Raw genomic sequence first — 12,817 nt, 5'->3', positions numbered from 1 at the left:
TAGCACTAGTCACTTTGAAAAAAAAAAATTACTAATAAACTGTTAGACTAGTTAAAAAAATAAAATAAACATTTCAATGTGTAAGCAAGCATGTGTTGCAAATTTCCTCGTCAGGGTCACACCAAAGGGCCGTTCCTGGTGAGCGCACCGCTCTCCACAATCATTAACTGGGAGAGGGAGTTTGAGATGTGGGCTCCTGACTTTTACGTGGTTACCTACACTGGAGACAAAGATAGTCGAGCCATCATCCGTGAGAACGAGTTCAGCTTTGATGACACTGCGGTGAAGGGAGGAAAGAAGGCCTTCAAATTACGGGTGAGGACCAGAGAAACTATGGAATGGAGGGAATAAATGGTGATTGGAGAGGTGAAAGAAAAGACATTAAAGGGATACTTCACCCAAAAATGAAAATTCTGTCATCATTTACTCACCTTCGAGTTGTTCCAAGTGTGTATAAATTTCTTTGTTCTGATGAACACAGAGAAAGATATTTGGAATAATGCTTTTAACCAAACATTTCTCAACACCCATTGACTACCATAGTAGGAAAAAAATAATGGTAGTCAAAAGTGCCCCAGAACTGTTTGGTGTCCTACATTCTTCAAAATGTCTTCTTTTGTGTTCAACAGAACAAAAAAAAGATTAAGTAATTTTTCCTACTATGGTAGTCAATGGGTGTTGAGATGTGTTTGGTTATAAGCATTTTTACAAATATCTTTCTCTGTGTTCATCACAGTGAGTAAGTGATGACAGAATTTTCATTTTTGGGTGAAGTATCATTTTAAGGTGGAAAACATGTCGAAAGGAGAGGGAGACAGAAAAGACCTTTTCATTATGGCTTTGGTTTTGGATTAATAACTTTTACTATAACCATTTCTCTGTGTCCATCCATCTGTATATGTATCCAGAGAGAAGCTCCCATTAAGTTCCATGTGTTGCTGACATCATATGAGCTGGTAACCATAGACCAGAATGTTCTCAAGTCCATCGACTGGGCCTGTCTGGTGGTGGATGAAGCTCACCGCCTCAAAAACAACCAGTCCAAGGTAAGATAAGTGTATCTGTTATAAGTGTTTATGGTCTTCAATGGGATACTCCACCCAAAAATGAAAATTCTTTTAATGAATTACTCAACCTCAAGTAGTTGCAGACCTGTTTAACAGAACAAAAAAATCATACATATTTTTTCTACTATGGCAGTCAATGGTGCCCCAGAAATCTCAGTTGCAAACATATTTCCACATATCTTTCTTTGTGGTCAACCAAACAAAATTAAATTAAACAGGTTTGGAACAACTTGAGGATGAGTAATTCATGACAGAATTTTCATTTTTCGGTGAACAATCCCTTTAATTCTGATTTATCATTGTAAAAGGAAATTGAATTTAAACTACATTTTCGTACATTCATTTTTTTTAAATGCTGAATAACCAAAATCGTTATGGTGTGTTAGTTTTTCAGGAGGCTAAATGATTACAAGATTGACCATAAACTGCTGCTGACAGGAACTCCACTGCAGAACAACCTGGAGGAGCTTTTCCACCTGCTTAACTTCCTCACGCCCAACCGTTTCAAGTACGACCAAATGCACAGCCATACGCCTAAGCACACAGCTGACGGATGCACAAATGAATGCACAAATACTAACAGTTATTCTCATTAATGTGTTTCTGTGGTCAGTAATCTCGAGGGTTTTCTAGAGGAGTTTGCTGACATCTCTAAAGAGGACCAGATTAAGAAACTGCACGACCTGCTTGGACCACACATGCTGCGGAGACTCAAAGCTGACGTGTTTAAGAACATGCCAGCCAAAACTGAGCTGATCGTACGAGTTGAGCTCAGCCCCATGCAAAAGTGAGAGCCACTACATATATATCACTCCCACAGTCACTTCATTTACAATTCTGATTTTATTTTTGCATATCGTCGCTGTCCTTCTAAAAGCTTGTATGTCCAAATTCGCTGTTTTTCAGGAAATGGAAAATCACTGTATTTTTTAAATGATTACTTCTGTGCTGTCAAAGTTGACAAGCACTTTTATTGGTTAGATATTTGCAAAACCCATTAACAAGCATAAAGGGTAACTAATAATAATGATTTATGGCAAAAAAATTTAAATCACGAGATATGTAGATACAAGGTTTCAGAAGGACAGCAGCGATATGTTAAGTCAATGTTTTTGAATTAAATTTTTTTGTTCTCTGATATAAACTGTTATTATATATTATTGGTTCTCAGCTGGTTTTGCTTTGGTGCCTAGAAATCTACATTTTGGATCAAGGCGACCCAGCTCAGCAACAGAATTGTTTATTGTACAGAAGTACAAATATTTACAAAAATGAACGGTAAATTGTACCAAAATGTCCAAAATCAAAATGTAATAATCTACACTATACACTATAATATCCATGACAAAACATAAAAATGTGTTGAAAAGAAACCGTGCTGTTTAACTTGCTTAGTTTTAAGGATAATCAGAAAATCTGTCCATGTTAGTATCTACCAAAAAAGGCTTCTACTGTGACAGGTGTATTTGTATCAAATGTTTAAAATGAGCACATCTGCAACCAAGCAGCTGAGAAACACTGTGATATATAGCAGGAAAATGATAGACAAAGAATTCTTGTTTTGGAAAACAAGATGAGAAACTGGAGTCTTTATGCTCTTAAACAGAAAATACTACAAATTTATCCTGACGCGCAACTTTGAGGCGCTAAACTCAAAGGGAGGAGGGAACCAGGTGTCTCTGCTCAACATAATGATGGACCTGAAGAAGTGCTGCAACCATCCCTACCTCTTCCCCGTCGCCTCTGCCGTAAGAACAGTTGCCTTAAAGGAACGGTTCCCCCAAAAATAAAAATTCTGTCATCATTTACTCACCCTTGAGTTCTCAGATCTGTATAAATTTCTTTGTTCTGATAAAAACACAGGAAGATATTTGGAAGAATGCTCATAACAAAACAGTTCTTGGCCACCATTGACTACCATAGTAGGAAAATTGTGTTGAACACAAAGGAAGACATTTTGAAAATTGTAGGAAAGCAAACAGGTCTTGTGACTTGTAATAAAAAGCGTCTGCTAAATGACTAAATGTGACTACCATTGTATTTTTTCCTACTATGGTAGTAAATGGTGGCCAAGAGCTGTTTGGTTACAAATATTCTATCAAATATCTTTTTCTGTGTTCATCAGAACAAAAATATTTATGCAGATTCTGAACATTTTGAGGGTGAGTAAATGATGACAGAATTTTATTTTTGGGTACACTGTCCCTTTTACATGAATCTATCTTATGAAGTGGTAAATAGTGCCATCTGCTGGTCATGCGAATAGTTTGTTGTATGGATGTCAGAAAACTCTTGTAGCAAGTTTGGGGTACACGATTCATGATGAGACAGTCTCAGTCTCTCATCTCTTTCTTTAGTAGGCTAAACTGTTTGCTTATAGAGCTCTAGATTATTATTGTTATTATATTTTAATTAAAGCTATGTATTATGTTACAGTTCATTGTAAAATTGCAGACATCTACTAACATTTTTGTTTATGCACCAATGTCAATTTGACACTTGGCGAGTGTTGGACCCTTATGTGTATGAGGAGTTTGTTTGTCTAAATGTGTGTTTGTGTGTTACAGGAAGCTCCTAAGACACCAAGCGGAGCTTATGAAGGGGTCGTTCTCACAAAGTCTTCTGGGAAACTCATGCTGCTGCAGAAAATGCTCAGAAAACTGAAAGAACAGGGTCACCGAGTGCTCGTGTTCTCTCAGGTACACACATGCAAATATACACGTGTGCACCTGCATACAAAAATTCTTCACAAACCTACACCGCTAATCACTGATAATATGATTACAGTGGAGTTCTCAAACTTTTCAGCCCACGACCCCCAAAATAACAGTGTCAGTGACTCCCCCCCAGTATCCTCGGAGGTGGTTAAAGTATACAAACGTTGCGCTCAACTGCGCACATGCACTTGTTAGGTCTATCCAAACATGCGCATAATGACAACACAAAAGAACACAGTCGAACATAATATAATTGTATAGGAATTTACTCATTACTTTACTTGTTGTTATACATGAGCTATTACTACAGATGGTCAAATTTCATCAAACTGATTCGAGTGCTGATGTATGTCCTTTTTATGCAAACGCCAGTCTGTTTTTGTACCTGAGGTCGATGATCTTTCTGACTGCGGCACTTTTCCGAGGCTGATGGCTTATTATTTGCATGGTTTTATTTTTGACTTAACTAATATTTTTATAATTTGTTACACTTATTGAAACAATACGCTATTTCTAATAATAAAAATATATTTCTGGGAGTCACCTTGCGACCCCCTGGGGACCCCTACTTTGGGAACCCCTGGTTTAAAGCGCACCCAAGTGGTGTACCACTGTTACATTGAGTAATATTGGGCAGGGAGGCAGCGGAACTTGCAGTCAGATTTTTCATAAACAAAAACTCAAAGTACAAAACAATGAAAGAACAAAGAAACAAGACACTAAAATAATCCAAAGGGCACTGAGTAACGACACTGGGAACCGAAACAAACGTACAATGACTCACACTAGACAAAGGAAACACTGGGGTTTAAATACATAGAAATTAACAAGGTAACAAGACAAGCTGGAGGAACTAATTAACACTAAAAACTACAAAGAACAGTAACACAGGGGAAACAGGGACTGGGATCGTAACAACCACATGATTCCGGAAGTGTAAAACATTAACTACATCTGAAATGTATATTTTATTTTGGTTGCCATTTTTAGTTTCATCAATGTTATGTCGCTAGTTTGTAATTTTTTACAGTTTTAACATAGCTTTCAGTGTCTAATCATCTGATGGATTTTTATGCTAGCGGACTTGCAAGCATCACAATTTGAAGGGACAGTTCACTCGAAAATGAAAATTCTGTCATCATTTACTCACCCTTAAATTGTTTCAAACCTGTATAAATTTATTTGTTCTGCTGAACCCAAAAGAAGATATTTTAAAGAATGTGGGAAACTACACAGTTCTGGGGCACCATTGACTACCATAATAGATCATTTTTCTACTTATAGTTGTCAGTAGTGCCCCATTGATTACAAACAATCTTCTTTTTTGTGTTCAGCAGAACAACAAAATGTATATAGGTTTAAAACAATTTAAGGGTAAGTAACATAGTTTTCATTTTTGGGTGAACTGTTCCTTTAAATGCATGGCCTGATTTGATCAGATGTGGTACATGGCCTGAAAGTGATGGGTTATTAGATTGTATTTACACACACACATTGTTTTCTCAGATGACCAAGATGTTGGATTTGCTGGAGGATTTCCTGGATTATGAGGGTTATAAATATGAGCGAATTGATGGAGGCGTTACTGGAGCTCTGCGACAGGAAGCCATAGACAGATTCAATGGTAAAAGCATGCTTATCGCTTATGAAAGCCCGAAAGACCTCTAGTAAAATTATTTAGTTTTGTGTTGTTTTTAATTCAGCTCTACTGCCCTTCAATAAGAAGTGAAGTTTAGTATTTCTCAGAGATTGGGTGGACTCCCGGGTTTGTGCAAAAGCTACTGATCCATCCCAGCATGATATGAAAATGTTCCAAATAGTATATTGTGTGCTTCAGTAGAAACAAGGAAATTTAACCTTCTGTACAAAAGAATAGTTCATATTTCATAGTTTTCAACTGATCTTTGAATTATTGAGAGGTTTTTGCAATGGAGCATTTAAAAGATTATACCAAATTTAACATGAGAATATTGTCATTTGTTACACCGACTGAATAAAGTTTTTGTCAAAAATAAAAATGTTTTTCTTTGTCTATCTCACAGCTCCGGGGGCGTGTCAGTTTTGTTTTCTTCTCTCAACGCGAGCAGGTGGTCTGGGCATCAATTTAGCAACTGCAGACACAGTTATCATCTTTGACTCTGACTGGAATCCTCACAACGACATTCAGGTGTCAAAACTACACAACACATGGCACTAGTGTATACTATACTTTGCCCCCAGTGGACAGTTTGAGGAAAGACTTGAAATTGTGAAACTCATAACCTAAACGTTTTTAAAAAACATCTTGAATCTTTTTTCTCACTTAGGCCTTCAGTCGGGCTCATCGCATAGGTCAGGCCAATAAGGTGATGATCTACCGCTTTGTGACTCGAGCGTCTGTTGAGGAAAGAATCACTCAAGTGGCAAAGAGAAAGATGATGCTTACGCACTTAGTAGTGCGGCCCGGTCTGGGCTCGAAAGCAGGATCCATGTCCAAACAAGAGCTGGACGACATTCTCAAGTTTGGCACTGAGGAACTTTTCAAAGATGAGATTGAAGGTGGAATTGATAAACTGAAGATAAATTGATTTCTAGAAATAAATCAATTATTTAGTAATTCATTCAAGCAGTGTTTCTTTAAATAACAATATTATTTTTCAGCATTTTACATTTTAACATGTCACAACACATGGTACCTACATAAGGTTTTCCATTTGTTGGTTTTGTTCAGCAGGGGACAATAAGGATGAAGACAGCAGTGTAATTCACTATGACAACGCTGCCATCGAGCGCCTGTTGGACCGCAGCCAGGATGCCACGGATGACTCTGACATGCAGAACATGAACGAGTATCTGAGCTCCTTCAAAGTGGCTCAGTACACCGTCAGAGAAGATGACAAGGTAGGAGAGAGAGATTAAAGTCTTGAGGAGTATCAAAAAGTGGGCCAGCAAATGAATTTGATAGATACCAAAAACTACTCTAAACCGTAAATAAGACTTAAAGCATGTTTGCATCTTTATGAAGCATATTTTTATGAAGCATTCTATCTCTGTGTGTTGTCAGACCCCCTGTGCATATAAAAATCCCACCAGAATATTACAAATAATGGCAAAAGGAGTGTTTACTAACATTTTCTACTGACACACTAACCAATTTTAAGGTGAAGTACTAGTGTCTAATAATTTTCTGTACGTAAAGGGTGTTGAGACGTAAAATTCGAAAGCTCAAAAATAAGCAAATGAAAGCACAATACTTCCACGTTTTTTTAAACTCTATGGGAGTCAATTTCCGATTACTGGTGTGTTTTTCGATATGAAATCTGAGAAAAAGTCTTTGGTGTTTAGGAGAAACAGTTGGGATATTATCTAATTTGTAATTGTTTATGGCTGCGTGTCCAGATTGAAGAGATCGAGAGAGAGATCATTAAGCAAGAGGAGAATGTGGATCCAGATTACTGGGAGAAGCTCTTGAGGCATCACTACGAACAGCAGCAGGAAGATCTGGCTCGAAATCTTGGCAAAGGAAAGAGAGTCCGCAAGCAGGTTAACTACAATGACGCAGCCCAGGAGGACCAAGGTACCGTGCCACTCATCCTACATAAACAGAATATTAAAAAAAATTGGCCAAAATGTTTTTATTCCAACTGTGAATTGGACTAAGTCCATTTACTGTACCCCAGCCTTTTGCCAGATACTGTTAATGTAGGGGCATAGTGTTTTATTTGTTGTCTTAACATTTAATATATTTCACAATAGTCTATATAGACTACTCTAGATATCTTTTTCCAAGAAAAACATTTTTCGTGCCAGTATAATTTTCAACCACACAAATGGGTCAGTTTGTGCAGATTCTAAAAAATACAGTGTGCTTTAGGTCCAAAAATAGTTATACTTTGTGTTTCTTATTTATAATCTTATAATCATGGAATTAAAGTGAATGCTTTAAAAAGCACTTTGCTCTCTAGTGGAAGCAAAGAAATCAGACCTTTTCTACAAAGATGTTGATGTCTCGGTGCGGGTAATGACCTAAAATAGTGCATAAGATAATCTTTTGTCATAATGTTTAAAAAATCTGAAACTTTCCCAGGTTTAAACCAGACTTCAAATCCCAGACTTCAAATGTGGATGCAAAGGCAATTAGGTTTTCAACACAATGTGAAGTGCCCTTTCCTCTCGTCTTTAATTATAATAAATCCATTTTGTACTCGGCATGATATTTTCTCATCTGAAACTCCAAAATTACATTTTGTGGTAATTTCACTCCAATGCGGTTTTACTTTTGTTAGAGAGGGAAATAAAGACTGTACTGTATCCACTGCTGTTCTGGTCAAATTCAGCGGCCACAAGGATTTAGCACTCAAAACATCTACATCCACAACACCCAGTGGATGCCGAAGTGTGCCACCTTTTCAACTACAAAGGAAAAACAAAATGTCAGGGTTAAAAATGAAGGAATGTTTTCGTTGAAAATGAAAAATATGGAATTTTTGGTTTTAAGATGGCATTTATGACTGCATAATAACAGTGATAATAATGATAAACTGTACTCACACATACCAAGCAGCCTGCCTGCAGGGTCATAATGATGTGGTTTACCTTCTGCACGACATACATATATGCACAGAAAATCTGCTAAATGACTTCTGGTTTACATTTTTTAAGCAGCCCTATGTTTTGGTGTGGCGCTAAATCATTTTTTGTGACAGCAAAGTTTAAAGAAATGTATATGGTTAGAAAAGTGGAGATATAGAACAGATCCAAATATGAAGCAGTCACAAGAGCAGTCTCCTCTTTAATTATTTGAAAAGGTTGGCCAAACTTATACAAGAGTTGAGTATAACCATGATCTTGTATCTGAATGTAACATAAATTCACATTATTTGATTATTATTTATTTATGTTTAATATTCTGCGGTATTGACACATTTGCACCAATCTCTACAGCAAAAACAGTGTACTGTGGTTTGTGTTTGTGTGAGGGCAGTGACATTGATTGTATATGTTGTTTCAGAGTGGCATGCTGACATTTCAGATAACCAATCAGAATACTCTGTTGGCTCGGAGGAGGAAGACGAGGACTTTGATGAGAGACCTGAGGGTGAGGACACACCTGCAAACACATCATTCACATATTCTTCCGAATACAAAATAAAGGGTTATTTTTAGTACGCAACACATTGAGTATCATTCATGACATGGACATGGATGATATCTCAAACCATGTTGCGTGTTGAGAAGAGATGTGTTGTTATTTTTCTGTGTGATGTTATTTACAACTTCCAGCTGGCAGACAACAAAATATTCCCAAAATGCGTGACAAATTTACACAAGCCCTTAGAATTGATAGGGCTGGGACAAAAGTACAAGGGTGGGACCGGCCTCAAAACACATTAAACTAAATCCACCCAGAATCTACAATCAAAATTAAAAAAAAATTGTGTAACTTCTAAATCTCACCCATCAAACACAGGGTTTGACAGTTTTAGATGGCAATATTTATATAAGACATTACTTGACGCATTTATGACCCTTGTTTTCCCATGGGGATGTTATGTGGTTTTGTCAGGTTTTGCTATTCATCTGTAGACACGCTCACAGTGTATGTTGTGCAGCTGTTCAGGATAATGTATCCTTCCTGTGTTGTAACCCTGTTTCCTGATTCTGGCTCAGTGAGATGGACATGTCTACTGATCTCTTGGCTGACTCTTCTCTCTCCTCTACAGGTCGCAGACAGTCTCGCAGGCAGCTCAGGAACGAGAAGGATAAACCGCTGCCCCCCCTGTTGGCCAGGGTGGGTGGCAACATCGAGGTATCACGTTCAATTATTAATTTGTTTTGGCATGCGTCAGCTGCACATTAAATAAATGCAAGTTTCATTAAATAGATGTTTGTAGATTTGCCTGTTTTTTTAACAGTATGTCCATGTATATGGTCACAGTTTAATGTGATTAATAGCGTATTTTCCGAGCGTTTGTTTATCTGAAGGTTGTTTTCAGGGCCAGTAAATACAGCGTCTCTGGATGTGAGCCTCTCATAATAAAACTGACTGACATACAGCTGGAGATAACCTTGATGCATTTTTCCAGCTTTGACAATTGCCCAACTAAAGTTTCATTATGTCAAAAAAACCTGCCTGTTTTTCATATGAATTCTGATTAGATTAAAATGATAAAAATGTGGCCCTGTGCTCACTTGTCTGTTTGTTTGTCAGGTGTTGGGCTTTAATATGCGTCAGAGGAAGGCCTTCCTGAATGCTGTGATGAGGTGGGGGATGCCAGCTCAAGATGCCTTCTCCTGCCAGTGGCTCGTGCGAGACCTCCGCGGCAAGAGCGAGAAAGAATTCAAGTACAAAATTCATCACCCATAAACACTTGTGTTTGGAAAATGACAACAGATATAGAAACATTAAGAGACTGTTGTTTTCTTTGCTCTCTTGTGCAGGGCGTATGTGTCGCTCTTCATGAGGCACCTTTGTGAGCCGGTGTCCGACGGTTCGGAAACATTTGCTGACGGCGTTCCACGGGAGGGGCTTTGCAGGCAGCCGGTCCTCACGCGTATAGGGGTCATGTCTCTGGTTAAGAAGAAGGTCAGTGTGAGTCTTCTGAAGCTGAGGGTACTAACTGGGTCTTTCATTTAAATAATGGGCAAAAAGCATAATTTTTCAAGAAAGTTTTATTTATTTTTTTGATGGTCAGTACTCTCAAGATTGAAGCTGTAAAGCATAATATTTACCTTTGCATTGCCATATCTGTTTGAAACCTAAAATTGCAATTGAAAATAAATTAAAATATTAATCTAAAGGCTAATTCATAATGATCCAACATACTCCAGCAAACACCAACAAAGACCAACATTCTAAAAGCTAACAAATGCATTTGTTGGAACATTGTGAATTAGCTTTTATATTTTTCTCAATATCATGCCAAACATAAGCTTACCATTGTGAAACAGGCTAAGGTAAGGAGACATGAACACAGATTGTTATTTACTTCCTAAATAAGTGCTTTTGTGTTCATCTTTATAACAAAGAAAGTTACAGACTGCAGCTTTAAGGCGTTTTATATTTTTCATACAAATAACTGTCAGTATTGTCAGTAATTTCACAAATTTTGACACACACCACAGAAAAAATAGTGGGTACGGCCCTATGTGACAAAATGGATGTGTGTCATGAATATATCACAAAAAATCTGTAATTTCTTGTGCTCTTGGGGGCCCCCTAGTGGCGGCGGGGCCCTAAGCAGTTTGCTTTTAGGGAGGTCCAGGTCTGGTTCCGGCATAGCTATCTACATTTTGTATTGTCACGTTTTATAATCAAATTGATATTTATACAATATCATATCGCTGCTGTCCCTCTGAAACCTTGTATCTCCATATTTGTGATTTTTTTTGCCATAAATCATTATTAGTCACTCTTTTGGGGCGGTTTCCCGAACAAGGCTTAAGAGTAGTCCCAGATTAATTTAAATGTTAGAGGCGTCTTGCACTCACATATCTTAAAATGTATCAGTGCGATTGTTTTGTTTCAAGATGTACACCAGTAATGTTTCTCTGTAAAGTATTGTTTTACAAATGACTCAAATATTCTAATTTAAAGTGATAAAAAAATGAAAATTCTGTCATCATTTACTTAGTCTCGCGTAGCCAACTGACAGGTAAAGCAACCAATCAGGTTTCGTTTTATGCCGTGTCATGTTTAGAGGCGTGGCAATGTCCCCACAACAACAGACCGGCGTGCAACAAGTCAATCATAGAAAAAACAGCATTGAAAATCAAAGACGACGGAGAAAAAGCAGTTACGGTGAATTTCCACTACAGCAGAGCGTGCCGCAGGCAATGCTGAGGCGCGTTTGCTTTGAGGTGTGTGAATCCACCATTTGCAAGCAGTCGGAAACATAGTCATAATCTTGGCTTGCCTACTGTTTACAGTGATTGGCTGTCGCCCGGTGTTTGTTGCTTGATATTTGCATAAAGTTAAGAAGAGCCTAACTTTTTGACACTCCCAATAGGCTTGTTCGACTTGATGCGGCGCCTAAAGATCCGACAGGCGGATGACGTCAAAGTACCGCGAGAGTGATTCGAAAAAACATAAAAAGTTTCCTTTTGAATCGCTCTCGCGGTACTTTGATGTCATCCGCCTGTCGGATCTAGCGGGGCCGCATCAAGTCGAACAAGCCTAATGCCTTCTCCGCCCCGCTGTCGGTCCCATAATGCAACACGTGAGCGTCAAGCGCAGCTCTCATACAAGTGAATTGAAAACGCTCCCTCTGCTCCGCGCCAGTGGAAACGCACCGTTACGCTCCGATCACACGGGACGTCAGCGTTAATGCATGTCGGAGGGCGTGTCTGAAGCGTGGCTGACACGATCGTCATAGTGACAACAGCCAGTTAAATTGTTCTCCGATCTTGCATGAACGCAATTGGCTAGTGCCTGCACTAGGTTATTTGCATAAGGTGATCTGATTGGCTGACGCCTGCGTTGGCGCTTGAAAAGTTGAGAAATGTTCAACTTCTTGCCGCAAGCAACGCAAGTGAAGCGACGCTGACGGACCCACAATTCAGTTCGGCAATGCATGACGTCACCCATACAAAGTAAATAGGCTTGTTCGACTTGATGCGGCGCCGCAAGATCCGACAAGCGGATGACATCAAAGTACCGCGAGAGCGATTCGAAAGCAAACTATTTATCGTTTTTCGAATCGCTCTCGCGGTACTTTAATGTCATCCGCATCAAGTCGAACAAGCCTAGAGAAGCGTTGACGCTGATGCTCCGTGTGAATCCAGCGTAACGGTGAATTTCCACTACAGCAGAGCATGCCGCTGGCAATGCTGAGATACGTTTGCTTTGAGGCGTGTCATTAATTTTACGCTAACATGCCTCCGAAATGAATCCACCATTTGCAAGCAGTCTGAAACATACGTCATAATCTTGGGTTGCCTTTACTGTTTAAAGTTAAGAAGAGCCTAACTTTTTGAGCGTCAAGCGCAACTACCATACAAATGAACTGAAAATGCTTGCTCTGCTCCGAGCCAGTGGAAATGCACTGTCAGTCA

General features: G+C 38.7%; 1 protein-coding gene across 2 annotated transcripts in view; it reads left to right on the top strand.

Moving 5' to 3' along the window:
* Positions 1-12,817, top strand: part of chd3 (chromodomain helicase DNA binding protein 3) — a 50,202-nt gene that overhangs the window by 15,058 nt on the left and 22,327 nt on the right. Inside the window, exons 15-29 of one of the 2 annotated variants that reach the window (XM_057339828.1) lie at positions 115-315; positions 909-1,046; positions 1,454-1,575; positions 1,681-1,854; positions 2,674-2,815; positions 3,635-3,766; positions 5,291-5,408; positions 5,827-5,951; positions 6,091-6,322; positions 6,498-6,664; positions 7,163-7,340; positions 8,775-8,861; positions 9,487-9,572; positions 9,975-10,108; positions 10,205-10,349. In XM_057339828.1, the coding sequence (XP_057195811.1) occupies positions 115-315; positions 909-1,046; positions 1,454-1,575; positions 1,681-1,854; positions 2,674-2,815; positions 3,635-3,766; positions 5,291-5,408; positions 5,827-5,951; positions 6,091-6,322; positions 6,498-6,664; positions 7,163-7,340; positions 8,775-8,861; positions 9,487-9,572; positions 9,975-10,108; positions 10,205-10,349 (2,181 nt within the window). Of the gene's footprint in view, positions 1-114; positions 316-908; positions 1,047-1,453; positions 1,576-1,680; positions 1,855-2,673; positions 2,816-3,634; positions 3,767-5,290; positions 5,409-5,826; positions 5,952-6,090; positions 6,323-6,494; positions 6,665-7,162; positions 7,341-8,774; positions 8,862-9,486; positions 9,573-9,974; positions 10,109-10,204; positions 10,350-12,817 lie in introns of both variants that reach the window. The other variant, XM_057331835.1, reaches the window with a different exon arrangement.

This window comes from Triplophysa rosa, linkage group LG1, assembly GCF_024868665.1.
Source record: "Triplophysa rosa linkage group LG1, Trosa_1v2, whole genome shotgun sequence".
Classification (NCBI taxonomy): domain Eukaryota; kingdom Metazoa; phylum Chordata; class Actinopteri; order Cypriniformes; family Nemacheilidae; genus Triplophysa; species Triplophysa rosa.
The sequence above is the reverse complement of the archived record's forward strand: the minus strand, read 5'-3'. Positions and strand labels throughout refer to the sequence as shown.